Genomic DNA, 21,581 nt, shown 5'->3' on the forward strand with positions numbered 1-21,581 from the left:
TCTTATGCACTTTCTTGATAATTATAATGTGAGAATGAATTTCACTTGACTTATAGTAAATTATGCAAAACAAAATTCACTTACTTTCTTAGTTTGTTTCTAACGAAAGATTCTCCTATTATTCACTCTAGTTCTCTTGAGTCACTTCTGGATCTATGACTCAGATTGCTCAACTTACACTTGTATTAACTATTATTGACTTCGTAAAACCATGGCTCTGATACCACTCTGTCACACCCCACTTGCCGGTCTCGATTACCAGCCCGACAACCCATGGGAGCGATCCGTCACAGGATCCACGGTTCTAGTCTATCAATAATAATAAATGCAAGTAAAGACAATCATGAGCAAGAATAAGTTCAATAATTAAATAAAATGATTACAGGAGTCCAAATACTCCAATAAAATAATAAAGGAAAGAATAAATAATCAAAATGAATACGAGTTCAGTGGAAGCAATAAAAAAACATTATATGATTTTCTTTCCAGTTTCCTTTTCTAAAGCTAAATAATGTTTTTCATGAATCTCTAGAAATGGGGTCCTCCAGTTCTCTATACGGTGAGCAAACTGTCTGGCAACTTGTCTCCTCCGCCCATCAATGGGTGCTATAAGCACATTCCATGCACTCACAGGAGCTCCCGCACAGGCTATCTCCATTTCCCATTGCCGGTGCCACATCTTCTTCATACGGGAATGTTCCTTCATAGGAAACCAATCCATCTTCCTGCACATTTCCTCCATCTGTACAAGCTAATAAAACATAGACAAATAAAGGAATGAGTTCTGGAGAACTCAGTAAGAACAAACAATGATTCCCATCCATATGTCAAACCAATTAGAAATGCATAAATGATATGTATGAATGCAAAGTATAAATACCGCTAAGATCTAACCATGCGAGTCTCTAACAGTTGACATGCTTTAAGATATAACACCAGCCCTCCTCTGGGTAGGTCTAGTCATTCTGATTCGGCAAGGACTGGTTACCTCTGTAGGGATCTTGGGTAAAATGGAAAGTCCACACCTGGCTCTCAAACCATGGCTGGGGTTAAGTCAACACTCTCTCACCTCGACCATTGGCATGAATACTGGCGCATGTCGGGGTTTCTAATCCAATGCAAGTCATAAAAGTAACATACTACATGAAGTCCAGATACATCCCCTATGGCACCAACCAACTCGGTTCCGTATCCTTGCAACCTAGGAATGAGAACCCTCACGGACTGGCTACCGCTATTGGACTCCATTCCATAACCCTATGGTCATCCACAATTGTTGGGGCGGAATGCTCTCATGACTCCTCACGACACCTAGTCCGTTCCTTGGACGTCCATGAGCCCAACCCTAACATATGCAACCCTACCATTTATATGACCAACAGTGGACCAACGTCACATCACTGTCATTACAAGTCATCCGGCTTCAATTCCCCTACCGAAAGGGTAGTAGCATGCGGGGTACCTAGCCATGCAACTCTAGACTCTACCTAGGTATGCAATCCAGTAGTTATGATAGAGCTAGAGACATCAGCGAGCATGTGTCCCATACCACAGCCCTCTGATATCCCAAGCTAGGATATCCCAATGGAATACCCCTTCCATCAAAACCACAAACCAATCCAACATCAGTAAAACAAATTCATGATCAACAAAGTATAAGTAAAGACAGTACAAACAACAAACATATAACAAGATCAGTATGCTAAACAAGGTTACAGTAGTATATGAAATGAAAGAACAGTAACAACAGACACTTGACTAGCATGTTCAAGTCATTACATAAAGATAGGATTGTATATCCTTACCTGTAATTATACAAAAGTCCTCTAATTTGCAATCCAGAAACTATTATAAGACTTTTATTTGAAACAGAGAATACCTATATACAGGGTTACAATAAGGTATAAGTCGAATGAATCAAATCGGATCAAAACCAAAAGTCATTTGGTCACTGGAAACCAGCCGGTCGCTCAGGCCGGTCGCTTAAGTTGAGCGACCGCCACTAGTGATCGCCCCAAAAACAGAGAGTTTTCAATTCGAAACTCAGGCCTCTGATCATCCAATTTCAATCCGAATTTTGAATGATCATAGTCCGAATCTCAAATATATTACTCCCATAACCACGGGTGATACTAAACCTAACCAAAGACATCAAATTGGTTATCCAGAAACCTCCCTCTTGATTAGATCAACCATTTTCACGAAAGCAGGGTTTCATTTTCGGATCTGATCTCACCAAGATCAACAAAAAGGTAGGTAGTGCAATAGAAGGATCAAGAACATCCAAAGAGAAACACTAATCTACTTTTATCATAGCAAGTGGTGAAGCATGAGTGAACAGGGAATCACTTACCTCAACCAGATCAACTATGAAAGATAGTAGAACCTTTTGGGACTCTAACAGCACTTCAGAACTGCTTCCAGCACGTCTCCACAGCCGTCTAACCTCCAAAAACGGTAATCCTGAATAAAATATTCATAAAATAGGCGATAGTTACTATTTATAGGAATCAAGGGGCAAAATAGGGCAAAATAGGGCAAAATCCCGCAATCAGGACCAGGCGGTCGATTGGTTTAATCAACCGCCACTAGCAACCGCCCCCAAGTATAATGCTATACAAGGGTGCTTTGCTCTGGGGATTGATGCCCAAGTACAACCTAACCCTAATGAAGACATGGGGGAGGTCTTACCTTCATTCCGGACATCTCCAGACATCACTTGCCTTCCAGAAGTCCAACTACCAAGCAATGCAGGCTCTTCACCAAGAGAATCCAGATCCATGGGTTCAAGGTATGGATCATGGACTTCTATCCGGACACTCCACAAATTTACCCGGCTAGACCTTCGGGTTCTCCGACCTGCAATATGGATCCCGGGTTAGAAATACGGGGGTTGTTAGAATATCAATGACAAGGTGAGATATCTTCTAGTTGGGGTGAGCTGTCGGGTGAGTGAGAGAGAACACAAGAGTCTAATTATCACTTTCCACTATAATGTGAGAAATGTGGTGATCGAGGACTAAGGAAAGGTCTTTCCAAATGGCTTGTGCTTCAGTCACCGAGGAACTCTTGGTATCCTATGCCTTGCCTGAAGGCAAAAATCACCTAAAAATCATGATCTCAAGCAACTCCACCAATTCCTGAGAGATGAGGATTTGAGAAAGAGGAGCCATCCACGTTGAGTTTGATGTAAGGGTGACAAGGGGGTTCCCATCGAACAAGCGTGGGTGGCATAGTAGGTGATGTGATACGAGCTGGAGGTGAGAACTCTATGTTTACTTGATGCAAATGTTGTTGGGTCTCAAACATTTGAGGTTGTTGGGAGGAATGAATCACAGAAGTGTAGTCACACCAAAAGGCCCAAAGGAGATTAGAGCATGGAAGAGTTGAGGGCGCTTGGGTGTGGATGAGGAGACCGGAGTTTGAGTTGGGGGCGAAGGGTTGTGAAGAATCCCATTGATGAAGGTGGAGGTTGTTCCATAGTTGGAGGGTGAAAGGGGGGAGTATGGTGTGGGCGGGTGCCACGGGGCCAAAGGGACCTTGCAGCCTCGCTCAATTAACAAGTCAGCAATGGGAAGTTTCTCATGTATAGCTTTCCACAAAAAGAATAATAGTCTCAGTGGAAGAGGAAGATGCCAAAATTTGAGCCAATTAAAGGTGGTTAAGACCAAAAGGAACTTCAAGGGAGTTAGTTGCTAATCTATAAGCATAGCTAATAGTGAATGTACTTGCAGAGGTGTGTTTACAAATGAGACGATCTGCTATCAAGTGTGTGGGAATAGATATGCTGAGAATTTTCTTTTCTATCTTGGCCAGCCACTATGCGTTCACTTTGTCCCTGTTCCAAGAAGTTGACTGTGAATTGATAAAGGCTGAGACCTTTAAGGGTAACGAGGCTGCAGGAAACCAACCAAGATCTAGCGGTTGTTCTGGTACCCAATTAAGATGCCCAAGGCTAGCCTAATGTCCATTACCTATTTGAAGGGGAAAAAAGACCTGCAGAAGGAGCTCACGGGCCCGAATCAATGACTTCCATCCCCAAGAGTTTGTGTTGTTCACCTTAGCCTCAAGAAATGTGCAATGTTTGAAATATTTATGCTTCATTAGACGACCCCAAAGAGAGTTATGGGAATTGAGTAATTCCTATGCCTTCCGAGCTAGAAGAGTGAGATTAAATGTTGTTGTTTTTCTAAGGTTGAGCCATCTATCTCTAATAGGTCGACAAATGTCATCCCAAGGGATGGTATGAACATGATTGAGGTTCCTATTAGACCGGAAGAAAGCCCATGTAAGCTTGCCCAGTGATGTGGTGATTGGTGATGGTAGTTGGAAACAAGACATAAAATAAGATGGCATAGCCAACAAAGTTGATTGGATTATGACTTTTTTACCTAACAGAGACAAAAGGAGCACACCAGTGTTGTAGTCTGTGATTGACTCACATTAGAAGAGATCCACAATGTTTATTTTTGAGTTTTTCAAGAAAAAGGGGAATCCCGAGGTAGATGAACAAATCCATAGTGGGTGTGATGTGAAAATATGTGGAGAGAGAGCGTTCAATGCTAGATGATGTACTTGGGCTGTAGTGTGCTTTGATTTTTTGTAGATTTAGTTGTTGTCCCAAACATGAACAATATTTTTCGATAATGCGGTAGAAAGTTCTTGCTTCAGCATTAGTTGTCTACCTAAACAGAATTATGTCTTTTGCAAACGCAAGATGTGAAAGACGTTCACCTCCGCGTGAAAGTTGAAGACTTCATATTTTAATGTGTGAAGTGAGAACCTCAGCACAAAGCACAAATAAATAAGAAGAGTGGGTCCCCTTGGCAGACGCCTCAAGATGGCAAAAATGAACAATATTCATCAATAATTCTAGTGATTAAGTGACAACTTAATCACTAGAATCTGAGCTAAATTTTTTATTACTTAACGGATTTTCTTTTCATAGCCTCATAAGAATATATTTAAAAGTCAAAGTCAAGACACCTCAATAGCTAACAAGATAAAGAATTTCCTACCAAAAAAATTTAAATAAAAAAAGAGCAATTAATTACACTGAAGCACCCCATTGTAGATGGTCATGCGTTTCTCATGTAATCTTCTCCACCTCAGGTTCAAGAGATTCGTTTCCTAAGAAGAACTAGTAACCAGATTTATAATATTTTCATGTTGGTTATAAAATCATTTTGAAAGTTGTAAATTTAACATCATTTTCCCTCTCCTACAAGCTGCACAAAAATCACTAATTCCAAATTATCACAATGGCGGAAGGAAAAAAAATTGATTCGCATTATAATAAAGTGGAGATTATGAATTAGGTAGCAATCAACTTCTCTTAAACACAAAACCCAAGAAATTTAGATACCAAGTTACAGAGCACAATCAGCAGAAAAAAAAACAAGTACTAACTGCTATCAAGATGGCAGCTGAAACATTTTCTAGTCCAACAGTACTTGGTTATTGTAGAGAACTTTTACATATCCTCACAGGAATTTCCTTGGTGGCCTCCGATATTCCTCATCTTGCAGATGCTGTCACCAGATTTCATAAAGAAAAACCATTAAAACACAATAGCCAAAAGTTAAAAGATGACTATGAAATAAATAGTTTACCAAACCAGAAAAGAAAGGAAACTGACTCTTAGGATGCATATTACATTTGCAAAACCAGCATAATGCTCGAACAAATAACAACCACCACCAAAGAGCCTTGTCCCAACTAAATAAGGTCGGCTACATGAATCCTTGCTTTCCATGTAACTCAATTTGAAGCCATACCACATACAAGGCCTAATCTTAGGTCCAACCCTATTTCTTCTAGTTCCTTCAATATGGTAAATCACTACTCCGTACAAGGGCATTTAAGGGCCTCTCGAAAGAAAATGAGGTCACATATTATGGAAGAAAATGGATAACCATCAATACCATTTTGGCTTCAGAATTCAAACCAGTAAGAATCTAGATCATCATCAACATCGTCGATCATCTTTTTTACATCTCAATCTAACTTTGTTAATAGTGTTGATTCCAACTATCTTGCTTTTGTTTCTTGTTGTACCTTCTTATGCCAGTTTCAGGGTTAGGGGTAGTAGTGAGATTTCCCCAAAACTAAGGGTTGCCCAGGAATTCCAACAAAGCAAAAGGTTAGTCTAGAGTGTATTGTTCTACAACTCTAAAACGCTGATGTAATGTTTAACTCAGATACGAAATTTTAACAAAAATCTGAAAACTAGGGTTTAGGGGTGTTGCTAGGGTGGGAGAGGGCTGTGCTTGCTGCCTTGACTCTTCAGATCTTATTTAATGATTCTGCAACATATGAGAGGGTCTGAATTGCAGTAAATTTAGGTTTCAGAAGTTCAAAATAATAATTTGCAGAAATTTAGAGAAAGAAGATGAAGTGCATAATATCTAAAAGAGCTAGGGTTTAGATGAAATTGAGAGTAGTGATGGGGTTAGGAGTGATTTGCAATCAAAGTAGGAGGGAGAGAGGAGGCAAAGAGGGTGGCAAATTGGGGTTCAACAGGGAAGGGGTACTTCTGTTGCTGCAAGGAAAAAGAAGCCAAATGGGGGGAGAATGGGGGAGCCATAGGGTAGGGGGAAGATGGGGGAGGGGCTGGGAGGTGTTCACAGGGGTTAGGGGAGAGGGACAGGGTGGTCATCGGGGTGGAGAAGGCTGCTGTTGAGATGCAGCAGAAAAGGGGAGGGGATTTTCTTAAGAGGGCAGGACAGAAGGGGCAGGGTAGGGGCTGGAGATGAAGGGCAGGGGTAGGGGAGGCTTACACGGGCAGGGAATAAGAGGGAAGTGGGGCTGGGGTATTCACTAACTTGTTAGGAGCTTCTGCAGAGGACTAATAGCTGCTGTGAATGGAGATTAGCTGTTGATTGTAGCTGAAAAACTATTCAAAATACGCCGTGGCCCTCCCAAAGAGAACCACGACCCTGTGTTCGACAGGGACTCTTAATTTTATTCAATCAAACTTGAGATTACAAAGAAACAATAGGCTTACTTATAACCTACAAAAAGAGTCTTAACACTATGTGGGATTCCTTAACAGACAAGGATCCTACCACATAATCTGGACTCTTGAATTGGAATCTAAGCAATTAAAGACATGCTGAAAATAAAAGACTAACAAACTTAAGACTCTATCCAAGGACGTTCAGTTGAAAAATTACTCCATAGGGCACTCAACCACCTACTACTTAAAAGACTTCTTCTAATTAAAAGTAGACTCCTAAAAGATAGGAACCCTCTTTGTACAAAAAGTCTTATCTTATCCACAACCTAACCAATTCAAAGACAGCTCAAATTGAGAAGTAAAACCGACTCAAACTCTAGAAATAATTCCAACAATAAAAGAGGGCTGCCAATGCCCTAAATATCCCCACCAGGGAGTTCGGCCAGCTCGAGGGGGCTTCTTGAAGCCACCTAGGGGGCCCCACTTAGGGTTCGGCCAAGGGGAGGTCTCTGTTCACATCACTTCTATTCTTTTGTATGCTTCTCAGACTTTCAAACCAGGTTCTGTGACACCGAAGCTTTTGCTTGTGGGTTTCTGAAAAGAAGCCATGATGATAGCTTGTCTTTGTCTTCTTCCTCTGGTTTGAACAAAGTTCATGGTGTCTCTACTCACATTGCAAAAGAGGTTGCAGAGAACCCACTTCAATCAACAACTCTGAGACCTCAATGGTTTGAGTATTCTTCAGATCCAAGGATCCACAATGTTCTGAGGACAACTACAATGAATATGTCATTTAAGGAGGTGCTGCAGCTCATACCCAAATCTCAGGCATGAGTTTTCATGGGTTTCTGGCGAAGGTGATAGATGGCGCTTCCTTTCTACTCTCTTGCCTCGTGTTTTACAACACCAACAAAATCTGAAAGGCTACAGCTCGACATACGTACATGCTTCTGAAAATCATAATCAGTATCCAATCAGCCATGACCAATGCTGATTCATCAAAAAGATTCAAGAATTCCAAACTTGCAGGAGCCAAGTTCCCGGTAGGTATCATAAGAATAAAATGTAGCTACCAAATCTGTTTCTATTTTATGGGTGTCGAAGTTAATGGGCAATTCGCAGGAGTTTTTAGAACTTTACCCAAGCACTGCTTGGAAGGGGTCTTGACTGGCAGTGAGACTCTCTCTTCCAGTGAACTTTGGCTGGGGCATGACAAAACTATCAACTAATCATCATACCTCATTGAAGTGAAATACGGGTTTTTAAAACAAGGAACTGGTATCCGAATCAGATCCACCAATTCTGACCTGATTGAAACTGTAATGGGATTGTTCAGAAGTGATTGGATATCATCCAGATTCCACCTGAACCCTGAAACCTGGATGAATCACCCACTGTGGATCAGGAAATCAGGTTGGGTTTGAGAGAAATGGAAGTAAAATCGACAGCAGCTAACCTCACCTAAGAAATGCAACGCGTTAAGATCCAACAAAACATTATTCATAGTAGAATAGTTTTGTTCAGAATTTAGGTGGTAGCTAGTAATTGCTCCAGCCCCTTCCCACAAACGAAAAAGCTCTCCAGCATATCCTGAATGCTAACGTCTTGTGATGTAACCCAATTCTAGGGTTAGAGTTTGTTGAAATATTCCCCTAGAATTTAGGGTTAGCGCAGAATCCTTTCGTTGAACCAGCAAGGAATTATCAAATTAGAATCGGATGGATAATTTGTTACTGGTAGGTTTTGGGATGTCCCAAGGTTTAACAAAATCTAATAAGTTGATGTGAGGATAACAAAGAAACAGGATGATCTAGGGTTGCTAAGGGTAGTGTCTGTGAGATGTTAGAGTTTTAACAAATTCCTATGGGATGATTTTGAGGTACCCCAAAATTAATATGGAGTGTTTAGGGGGTACCCAGACTTACTTTAGGGTGGCAAGGAAGTCTGCAGTTGGATATGGGAGGGTTTTGGGATGATCTTGGGTAGGTTCTTGGGAATCTTGGAAGAGGTTTCTTGGGTCTTGAATGATTCTTGGGCAGTTTTTCTTGATTCTCTTCTTTCTTTCTTCTCTCTCTTTTCCTTTTCTTCGTCTCTTTTTCTTTCTTTTCTTATCTGTTTTCTATTTTCAGACCTGCCGCAAGACACAGAGGGAAAAGTGAGGGAACCGAGAGAGATTAGGGGGAGAGGGTGCCACAAGGGTTACGGGGAGATGGGGATGAATTCTGTGGTGCTGCAATGGGTGGAGAGAGGGTTTCTTGAGGCTGCGATGGTGGAGGAGGATTTCTTGGGGCTGTGCAAGGAAGGGAAGGGGTGGGGGAAGGGCTGCAAGTGACAGAGGAGGAACGGGAAGGGGATGGGGACTGCTGTACTTACTTGTGAGACTGCTGTTCTTACTGAACTGATGTTGTAGATTGGAAGAAGAAGCTGGACTAGAAAAAGATCACTCAAAATACTTAACTGTGGCCCTCCCAAGAAGGCGACAATCAAATCTCAGATTCCTTGTATTTAACTCAGTCTAAGTTTACAATGAGGAGAGGGCTTATGTATAGCTTTACATAAGGAGGGAGAGACTTAGACCAAACTAGTAAAATAAAGACCAACTCAACTGACATTTCCTATGTAGACTTGGATCCTCTTACAACTAAATAAACAAATTAAGGAATTTAACTTGCACTAAAAGACCTAACTATCCATAAAGAATCTTTATGTAAAATAGATTCCCCGTCACACTAGAACTCACTTGAGTGACTCAAACAAGGAATTAAACACGGATTTGGACTCAAAAATAAAATTAAAATAATTAACAAACTAAGAGGGGGAAATGAACAAACTGCCCCTAAAGGGGTTCGGCCAGCCCCTAGTTGTGCCATATTGGTTGGGCCTTGGAGCTCAAATTAGGGTTTGGGCTAAGGAATTTCATGCTTACATCATATTGACTAGTTTTGGTAAGGATTCATCACGCCTAACAAATTGGACCACTTTGCATTGATGTGAACCCTCACAATGCTTTGCTTCAAAATCCTAGTAATGGAAGGCTTGCCACGGGTGGCCAAAAATTCCTCTGTTTCATTTTTTTTTCCCATGATGATAGCTGAAACAAGAAAGGGGACTGGGGAGGCTGGAGCTGCCAACCTAAGGACAGAGAAGGTCGAAGAACGAGACAAGGGAGACAAGAGAGAATAGACTATAGGGATAATGGTAAATTTGGTATTGTAGAAAACACTTGAATAAGAAAGGTAAAATTGATATATCAAATTTTTGTTTGGTGGTGACATCATCATTTAACTTTAATCCTTAACAATTGGGGTGCAATTGGACATAATTGATTGCAAATCCAAGGGCTCTATATGTAATTTGCTCGACTCTAACTTGGTATTAATCCAAATTTGTGTTTCATCTACCAAAACAACATCATCAGCAAAAAACATAAACCAAAGAATTAAAAGACAAAACAAGTTACAACAGATGTCATCCATCAACAAATATGAAGCAAAGTCAAAATGTTGGATTCTAATGGCATCCAAACATAGAAAAAGGTAGTTTTGCATAGCATTAAGGTTTTATATCATTAAGTTTCAGAAAACATAATCAGGGTAGACCTTAACATAATTTAACAGATGGAAGGAAGGAGCTAAAAACTGGAGGATTGATGTGAATCAAACACAAATCATTTGCATTAGTGGACTGCATGTAATGATGTCATCTGTGTTCCTTGAAAATTTAATGTTTCCATCTGAGCATTAAAGAAAAAGAAAACATGAGAACCACTTAAGGGTGTCCATGTGTACCTTGTACTGCCAGATTACCAATACCGAATAATTTGGTACAGAATCAATATGTGATAAACGTACTGAGTTGGTATCAGTATGTAATCAGTGTAGGCAGTGATACCGAAATGAAACCATATTGAACTGATATTGGACTCAACTACCAGTTTTAATTTGTGCCAAATAATACTAAAACCAATTTGGCACAGCATCAGTATGAGATACCTGATCCAACTTGGCATGGGGCATATGTGCCCTGTACAGAACCAAAATGTACTGATTGACATTCTTAGGGCTGTACAGCATTTTCAAGGTACTAAACAGTAAAGATGGCCATTACTTACAATTAGCATGTCTTAAAGACATGAGGTATTGAAACCCATAATGCCACCAGGGTTGATAGAGTTTGGATGGAAGACCTTAGATGAGAAAGGGATCATTCTTAGACAAATCTACAGCAGAAGATGAAACAATGTTGTGGAGAGAACTTTGGAGAGCCAATTCGATCTGTTTTTTCAGTAGTTATGCAAAAAGGCAATTTCTTGCTACATCACCTTATTCAGTATGGTGGTGATTGCAGAATTTCATGACCGAAAGACATTCTGAATCTGCGAACTATCTGAGGACTACATGTGAACTCAATTCTTCGAAAGACAAATGAATCAGTTGGCCTTTTTTCTTTTTTCTTTTTTTCCTTTTTTTTTTTTGGGGGGGGGGTGTGATTCATAAAAGTTATTCTGAGAAGGCAGGAATCATTTTTTGAGCCCCTCAAGAAGAGAACCTAGGTAGTTGGCAATCTTTAGTCGGGAGTCTAGGCACTTCTCAGGAGACGCAAACTATCCCTCTGTCATAGAAGGACGCCACATCTCACTAAAAATAGATACGAATAGATCTCTAAAGAAAAGGGTAAAGAAAGGGATTTTTTGAAGTTATATGCTAAGGATGATCTGTCATTAAAATAGATCTTGTTTTTGTTCTTGGGTGGTTGTTCATCACTCTATTTCTTGCCTTTCTTCTAAAACATAATGAATGAAATTAACTCTTCATTGGAACTTCTATTGTAAGTCTATTCTTGCCATCGCTGCAAAGACTTTGGCTAGTCACACTAAGGTGGTTTCGTAGGGCCTAGCTGAGTGGCCACCATGTTGTCTAGGTGCCTAGATCACAAAATCAGTCAGGAAAAGGAGGGGAGAAAAAAAATGAGGCAAAATGGATAAAACAAGAGAACTATGAAGAAAATAGGAAAAAAGAGAAGCTACGAATACAGCCACTGCTCCAGAGTAGCAGAATAAGGAGGTGGATGATTTGCAGAAGGTCATAGAGAACTGACAATCACAAAAGGGGGAAACCAACTAAGGTGTATAAAGAAGAATAAGCATAGCAGCAAAGTGGTGCACACATGAAGAGCTGCAGATATTGTCCACATTCGGGAGTTATGTAAGAAGAGCAGACATGTCAATGCATACAAGGACAGAAGGAACTAGAAGCGAAGCACTTTGTAAGGTTGAGATTTTCAAAACCCTATATTCTTACATATGTATTATTCCTACAGGCTACATATGTCTGAAAGAGGAGCTGAAACCGCTGCTGCTGACTTTGTAGGGGGTTCCTAAAGCAACAAAAAGCTACCACATTATCTATTTTCAGTCTAGAAGAGAACAAGGTACTGTGAAGAGAATGGGTTAGACTACAAAATATGTTTTTACCTTATATCTTACCTCTTTCTATCTTTTATATTAATATAAACCCACTTCTATAATAAGTATAGAAATTAATTCACATATAACCCCCACTAAAAGATCCAACCTTACATTAAGTACATCTAACCCCCTCACTTTTGTGTATGCAACCCTAGAGAACAACGTGTCTGATCACAACCTAAGATTGCCTTGGTAGTATGAGAACTATGATCCTTCAACTGAAACCTCTTGTGAAGAATATAACAAGTATTCGATTCACCAAGGAAGTACAGTAAGTTCGTCTTGTAAGAATGAATTTTCAGTCTTTCATTGAAGGGGACCTCAAAGAAGAAAAGGTCGAAGAGATCACATGCGAACCACTTTCCCATTCAAATCGTTTGCTATAGAAACATTTCATGATTCATTTGTTAAATCAGCTGGAATTTGGCAATTCAATACGAGGTCCTGCTTCTTGCCAAAATAAACATTACCGGAAAAAACTTCACCGAATCCATTCGGCACAAAATGAAAAATCAACACAAACTCGTACGATTCCAAATAGAAATTACGAGCCCACCAAACAAAGAGAATCAGAAACACGTAAAACTAAAATGCCGATTACAATGAATCAGCTAAATCTTAATTAAAATTTGTGTTGACGAGGCAGGTTGGGAAATAAACCAAGAAAATTAGGTCAATGAAACATGAAGAAAAAAGCATCAGATTGAATGTGGGTAATAAAAGAAATATCTAACTAAACCAAGATTACAGAAGGAAACTTAGGATTAAAAAAAAGAGAGTGAATCAGAGTGTGCGTTACTCACGAATTCCTTGACGATCCCTTTGTAGACGAGGACTGGAAGAGCGATGCCGAAGATGCCAACCAGAGCTAAGTTACGGCGAGTCCACCGGAAATTGTGCTCCAAATTCTCCCTTGCTGCGTTCCAGTCTTCTATGTGTCTGTTCTTGTTCACTTCCATGCCTCCACCCATCTTCGCTGCTTCTGACCTTCCGCTCTCTCGCTCTTTCGCTCTCTCGGTGTCTCGCTCGCGCTGGTGAAAGTTTTCTATCCTAAATAGGGGCCTCTTTGCTTTTGGGCCAGGTTGAAAAAACTTGGCTGAACCTGTTAAGGCACGGGTTTGTTTTCTATTTGTTTGCCAATTATTAGTCAGGCCACCATCAAGTTCAACCCGGTTTAATTTTTTATTTTATATATGAATATTATAAGGATACTCCAAAATAAATAGCAACAAGCACATACACACCAAGAATATATCAAATTGTTAAAGGCAGTTTGGTTACTTGAGTTTGGAGATTTAAAAAATCTAGAGATATGAAATTTATAGATTTCAAATACATGGAGTCATGGTTCCTAAAATTAACTGCTTAGTTAGCCTAAATCTTTGGAATGAAATATGTAGATTCATCATAAAAAAATATTTTTGGATTCATGGTTCAAATATTTAACGTTTTTATAGTACGGATGAAATTTCTAGATTTCACCTCATACCCATGAATCTACAAATTCACGTTTGTAGGGTAAAAAGATGAATCTCTAGATTTCATGAATCCAGGGATTCACACAACCAAACTAGTATAAATCTCTCATTTGTGAATCTAGATATTTGAAATCTCTGGATTCATGTAACCAAACAGGTCCTAAAGACATCTCAAAATGTCTCTTGAATTTGCAAAAAATTACACTTCACAAATTTCATGAAGTTATGATTATATAATTTCATAATTTTAAATTACCTTAATGCCTCAAGTTAATTGTAGGTTCTACCCAATAGTTTTTCTTAAATTTATTGTAGATTTGATAAATTTCAAAGATTTTTCTATAACTTCTTTACTCTTATTTCTTGAATTGACTGGACTTAAATGTAAATGTGAAATAATTCAGGCCTTGGCTCAATGGTTGGTTGGAGTCCACCGAAAAGTGTTCTTTTTAAAAAAAAAAAAAAAAAAAAAAGTTACCATCAAGTAGGCCCGGAAACGGACCGGATTCGGCTCGGATACACCAATATCCGAATCCGAATCCGATTAGCAAATCCGCATAAAATTTAGAGAATGCATCCGAATCCCGAAACTTTATCAAATATCCGATAATAATCCGATCCGATAAAATATCCGATTATTGATTGATAATTGTCACTTTTTTACATTTTTTATTATAAATTTCTAATTCCCGATTACCGAATACCGCTATCCGAATCCGATTATCATCTATTTTTAAAGAAAGAATGCTAAATACATTACTCTATCCGGATAAAAATTTATCCGGATATTATCCAATCCGATAAACAATTCCGAATCCGAATCCGGTTGCTTAGCGGACGGATACATGTATTTTCCGGTAAGAAAATTTTTGGATACGGATACCCATAAACGAATACGAATGCAAATTCGGAGGCGGATTTCGGCTATCCATTTACAGGTCTACCATCAAGTTGGTCTCTGTTTTTTATAGATGTATTACAAGAATAGGGTTTAGCGTGTATCTCAAATTCATATGACTCTACTACATATCTTGTGCAACTCCTTTTATCCCTTGCAATTGAATAGACATTCTTTTAACATTTGGAGTAACTATCGTTTGAAAATTGCAACCATTAGAATACCTCTCATGCAGCCTCATCATCGATTGCACCCTTACTTGGTGAATTAAAGGAAATGGTCGGTTTGTCTCGTGTACCCCTAGCAAGTGATTAGAATCCAAGTGATCTATAGTTCCTTGCCAGTTAAGTACTCGGGAGTTCCAATCTTTTGCAAGTCACTTTGCAGCCAAGACTTTAATAGTCTCCTTAACAAGTTGAGCAACAGCTTAGTTCATGGAACAACAAAACTCTCTCTGTTACAAGGCTTCTGACACATATCAAAGCAGGTCTTATGAATTTGGTCTTATTGGTGTGGAGAAATAATGCCTTAGCTCTCTGGTCCGCTCTTGATTCAAACCTTGTCCCTGAGATCAAAGAAGAGATGAGAGTGGGCCGCCTCTGAGGACGGGAAGTCACCTCCAATGATTAAGTCAGTCCTTGAAGAAGAAATTGTGAATCACTCCTAGAAGAATAAATGTTCAAGGAGGATGCAAGAGCTTAATGGAGGGAATGTTCTTGGTGGAGTTAAGAAAGTGAGTAATGGCTGGAGAGCCCCCCCTTTACCTGTGTCATCAATCGCTATTTATAAAGAATCTTTAGCCTTTGGGTGGCCTCAAGCCATGAGTAGGTTTCTCAATGGAAAGGTGAACGGTGAAGATGGCTTCCAAAAATGACGTGCCGATGATGCGGCCAGCGAGGCTGATCTTAGCCGTCAGAACATCCTGTCAGCAAGAGATAATGCCATATCCTTCTGCTGATGTGACCGAAGTCTACAAAGAGGGGCCAATCAAGCTGGTGTCTCAGGGCTCGAGAGAGGCTTTGAGTGTGCGAAGTTCCTGCCATCCGCAAGGGGATAACGAGATCCTGGATGCATTTAATGCGAATCCGCCACGTGGAGCATTTCCGCCAAGTCTCATGCTAAAGGGAGGTTTTATCCTTTTGTACCTTCTCGGCAAGCAAGATTTCAGTTGGGCCTAGATGTGCCAATTGGGGCTGGTTCAAGAACCAGTTCTTTGGCCATGAATGGCTAAGAAATACGTCGATAACAGGTCTCCTACTGAATGAATGCCAACTCCTTTCCTAAAGTGATTATTAACCATTTAGAAAGTGCCATGGTTAGGTTTTTATGGAGAGGGGGTAATGACAAAGGAGGGGATACGGGGTTTCTTGGAAATCCATTTGCAGACCAAAAGCCTAAGGGAGGGGTGTGGGCTTGGTCTTGAGGAGTGGAACTGTGCTGCTTTGTCTATCCATGTTTGGAATATTGCAATGCACAACTCATCCTAATGGGTACCCTATATCAATGGCAAATGGTGTCAAAAAGTCTATATGGTCTCTCCACACCCCTAGTAATTGCTTGTCGATCTTTAAGGCTATACACTACAACAAAAAGCGCATATAACCGTGCAATTTTCGTAATACAATGTAAAGAAATCCGCAGTAATAGCCTATAGCTATGGATTACATGCGGTTTACAATCTGTCACAACAAGCTTCGTCGCAAACACAATAGCTACACATAAAATATTGCATGTACAATGTTGTCCATAGTTATGGTTTTTTAGTTATGGGTGTTTTTGTTATATCTATAGCTACGGTGTTAGTTGCATATGTTTCCACATCCAACTTCTAGCTATACATATTGAAGCAACGAATATTTTTGCGGTTATATATCATCTAGCTACAGAAAATATAAATGCAATGTTTATGCGGCTACCCTATAGCTATGAAAAATATAACAATGGATGTTTCCACATCTAACTTCTACCTACACATATTATAACGACAGATAATTCCATGGTTATATATCCTCCTGCTGCGGAAAGTATAACTGTAGATGATACCGCGGCTACCCAATAGCTATGAAAAGTATAAATATGGATGTTCTACGGCTAACTTCTAACTACACATATTGTAGCGCAAGATGTTTCCATGGCTATATATCTTTTAGTTGCGGATGATTTTGCATCTCACTTCTTGGTACACACATTGTAGCGACTGACATTTCCATGGCTAATCTATAACTTTGATATATTAACTACGAATGTTTCTGTTACAATGCTATACGTGTGAAGATGTAGCTATATATTTATTCCGCAAATGCATCCACATGTCATCTATTAGTATTAAGGGTGTCAATTCGATAACGAAACCATTTACCGATATCGAAACCGCACCGCTTAAATCGTGCCATACCGTACCATTTCAAATTCGCAGTATATACCGAAACCGAATTTTGAAATTCGGTACGGTACAAAAACGGTTTTAGGCGGTATACCGTCTGAATGTACCGAATACCGTACCGTTTTACCGTTTACTGAATATCGAATATTGGGGGTTATTTCTATAGTTTTACTTTAGACTTATAACGTAACCCTATCTGCAATCTCTTCATTTCAATCTTCAGTTCGATTCAGAAAAAGAGAAAAACCTAGAACAAGAAAAGAGAGACAAACAAGGGAGAGATTACCATCTTCTTTCTGTTGAATACTACCATCATGTGTTTTGAGTTGGATTCACTAGGGATGGCATTTGCGAGTTGTGTTGTAGACTTGCAGATGGTGGTTAGTCTTGTGGCAAAAGGTAGTTCGACAAAAAGAACTACAATCAACACCAGGGGTAAATCTTTATCTCCATGATGCTATCGAAATTTTTTTCTCTTTGATTTAATGAATCCAATTCTATTCTCAACTAATCAGCTCCAGTTGCCTGATCTATTCATCGGTAGGAAGTTGTTTGGAGGTTTGGATCGCTTTGTGAATGCTCATATCTCTGGGGAACTCATACCCATTCTGAAAAAACGCAGGAGCCTTGTGGTTTTGATTCGATTTGACCCTTCTGAGATTTGATTTGATTTGATTTTCAAGTTTTAACTTCTTTCTTTGCCCTGTAACTACTTCTGCTTACCTCTTCTTCGAGGAATTAGATTAGGGAAGTGCAACGGTTTTTGTTTTTAATCTGATTTCTCTCTTCCTTTACGATTTAGACATACGAAAATGATTCTTCACCTTGTAATATGTAAGCATTGGAAAGAGATAAGGAGAACTTAAAATTTGTGATTTTTGTTATCTTCTACCCCCTGTTCGCTTTTTCATATTCCTCTGTTTAATCTATGGGACTTAATGTTCCATTACATTGCACGAGAAACATGTCAGAAAAGGGAAAATCTAGTTTTGAAATGGGATGAAATTAATCTTAAGCTTAGAAAAAATAATTTGAAGAGGAGGGTTAATTAATTAACCTGTTAATTAATTAATGGCGTGCAAAAATTTCAAATAGCATTTTCTCCTTAACAGATTCTGTAGTTGCAGGTTATTGGGAATGAAAAGAAAGGTTTTAAAGGAAGAATAGGAAGGCGAAAGAATAGGGAATTGGGTAGAAACAGAGAGTTGGTTTTGATTCATTTTGATCCCTTTTGATATAAGGTTTACCATTCTTATACCGATTTTCATACCTTAACAAAACCATAACAAAACCGAACCGTATATCGAACCGTGCCGTTTTTTCATACCGAATTATTACCGTTTTCATACCGTACCTTTTTTAAACCGAATTATTACCGTTTTCATACCATACCGTATAAATTCAGTACGGTATGGTTTCGGTATGATGTTTTCAAATTCAATACCGTACCAAATTACCGATACCATACCGAATCGACACCTTTAATTAGTACCGATATTAGTGTGGATTGTCCTATAAAATCTATAACTACAAACTCTTTATAAATGCTATAACATATATAGACAATGATTAGTATATATATACATTTCTTCACAACAAATATATGGAAACAATATATATATATATAGATATTAACTAGATTCATTGTCCTCTGAAATCCATACTCATCAACTAAAAATTAAAAAAAGAAATAAGTTATTTGTCATCCAACTAACTCAAATTGGAATAACTGCAAACTAAAACTTAAATCTAGATTAAAGGTTTGTGTTAAAGTTCAAATTGTACTTAAAAAAAAATACTAGAATCAACTAATCAATCCAAGCCTCTATGCTTTATGCTATGTGGAACTCTGCGGTGGTTGAATCAACTTCTTAATAAATTATCAAAAATCAATATAAATAAATAACAATTAATAATGTTGTAACAAAAATTCATAAGAAACCCATAGCTTAGAGTATCACATTACCTTCATGAGAACAAGATACATCATTGTTACTAGAAGAGTGATTTTATTCATGACTATTAAAGCGAATAAGCCCCTATCACAGGGATACAATATTTGCAAAATCAATAAAAATAAGAATCATAAAGTTTTAGGAATAAAATAGGCTTTAAAGATTGATAAAATTTTAGTAACATTACCTATTCCTCAAATGAAAAATCTTCCATCGGACAACCTGGATTTGATTGTTTAACAATCGATAAAATCCTGGTGATTTGAGCTTCTAACATATTAACTTTATTTTCAGGAAAGTAACTTGTTTTGGATCATCTTCTCTTCTATTTTCCTTAGAGGCAAGCCTAACTCCCAATCCTAGCCCTTGAATGCATCTACGTTTATCTTTCTTTAACACTTGAGAAAAGATGTCGGTGTCCCAATTATTACTCTTGCCATTGCCTTGAGAAGCATCAATTTCTGCTTTATTTTCCTTTATTTTTTTCTTCTGCAATTAACATATAAAATATACATATCATACACATATTATTATGCTTGATTTTATTTGAAAAAAAAAATTAGCTGACTAGTTTTTTGATTAAAAAATAAATTCAAAATGAAGGAAAACATACAATTGTTTTTTGTGCAATCTCATCAACTCGACATCCATCTGCATGTTCATGAATGATTATGTACAAACCAACACGGTTTAGTTGTACTATAGTTTCTTTCAATTGTTTTAACATTGCAAATATCACAGTTAAATATATAATACTATAATATTTATAAATATATAAAATGTAAGAGTTCTATAGTTAGTGTTTTCAAATATTACATTTTCATGGCAGATTCTGAAATAATTCTAATATTTGGTTTGAATGCTCAAGCACTCACGTTAGCTTGAGTATTGTATTTATAATTTATTACATGAATAGGAAGTTGAGATATACAAGGAAACAAACTTAAACAGAATAGCAACTCTTAAGTTTAGAGTTTGATCAGAATTCCAACTCTTAAGTAACCAAGTGAAATATAATTCAAACTCTAAACTAAAGAGTTTGTCTTTCACTCAAACTCTGGTTTATCATCTCCCCCCCCCCCCAAAAAAAAAAAAATCTATGGGGTGGTAGCCACAATAGTTTGGAGTGTAGTTGGTGAAAAGTTGTTGTCGGTAGACCTTTGGTAAAAATGTCAGCAACTTGAGCTTCAGAACATACAAACTGAACTTGGACTTTGTGGTTTACAACCAAATCATAGAAAAAGTGGTAATCCACCTCAACATGCTTTGTTCGAGCGAGGAGAACTGGGTTTGCTGCCATTTGTGTAGCAGACAAATTATCACAATAGACTAGTATAGGAGGCGAAAGCTCCATATGTAAATCCTTCAAGAGATACGAAAGCCATAATAGTTTAGATACTGTAATAGCCAAGGATTTGTACTCAGCTTCAGCACACTGGAACGAGAAACAGTTGGTTGTTTCTTTGATGACCAAGAGATTAAGTTAGCACCAAGATATGTACAAAATCCACTGGTAGAGCATCTAGTATCAGGGCAGGCAGCCCAATCTGCATCAGTGTAAGCACCCATAAGAGACAAAGAACTAGGTTTGAATGTAATTCCAGCACCAACTGTGTGTTTGAGATATCTTAAGATCCGTTTGACAGCATCATAATGATTAGTGGTTGGACTTTGCATATGTTGACATACTTGATTGACAGCATAAGAAAGATCTGGCCTTGTCATAGTAAAATATTGTAAAGCTCCAACCACTTATTGATATTCAAAAGAATCAGATAATGGATCACCACAATGTGCAAACATCTTAGAACCTGGTGCCATCGGTGTTGTGCAAGGTTTACAATGTGTCATACGTGTACGGTGAAGAAGATTAAGAGCATACTTGGTTTGACTTAGTAGCATTCCCTTTGCTATTTGGGTCACCTCAATGCCCAAAAAAGAATACAAACGACCAAGATCTATCATGGCAAATTATGTGCCAAGTTTTTGAATTATAGTAGACACAAGAGAGCAATTATTGCCAATTAAAATGATATCATCGACATACAGTAACAAGATGACCAGCCTGTAGAAGAGTGGAATGTGACCATAGAATTGTCTGCTAGACTTTGAACAAATCCTCCACGGATCAAATAACTCTTGAAGCGTTGAAACCATGCATGGGGGGCTTGGCGCAAACCATATAGGGCCTTTCGCAAATGACACACATGAGAAGGATGTGTAGAGTCAATAAAACCGGGTGGTTGTTTCATATAGACATTTTCCTCAAGGGCACCATTCAAAAATGCATTTTTGACATCTAATTGATGTATCGACCAACCATGTTAGACAGCAATGGCTATCACAGTACGAATGGTTGCTGCCTTCACAACTTGGCTAAAAGTATCAGTGAAATCAATGCCAAGCTGCTAATTAAACCCTTAGTCAACGAGTCTAGCCTTG

At 38.6% G+C, this 21,581-nt stretch overlaps 1 protein-coding gene across 1 annotated transcript; it reads right to left on the reverse strand.

The window, feature by feature from the left end:
- Positions 1-5,270: 5,270 nt before the first annotated feature.
- On the reverse strand, positions 5,271-13,463 carry LOC149015705 (neuronal acetylcholine receptor subunit alpha-5). The gene is made up of 2 exons (XM_089156893.1): positions 13,229-13,463; positions 5,271-5,531 (listed from the first exon to the last, which is right to left on the reverse strand). Exons 1-2 carry the CDS (start codon positions 13,394-13,396, stop codon positions 5,484-5,486), a joined length of 216 nt encoding a protein of 71 aa, XP_089013019.1. The 5' UTR covers positions 13,397-13,463; the 3' UTR covers positions 5,271-5,483.
- Between the last annotated feature and the right edge of the window lie 8,118 nt (positions 13,464-21,581).

Source organism: Hakea prostrata, chromosome 5, assembly GCF_041222555.1.
Source record: "Hakea prostrata isolate BN-2017 chromosome 5, UWA_Hpros_2, whole genome shotgun sequence".
In the NCBI taxonomy this organism is placed as follows: domain Eukaryota; kingdom Viridiplantae; phylum Streptophyta; class Magnoliopsida; order Proteales; family Proteaceae; genus Hakea; species Hakea prostrata.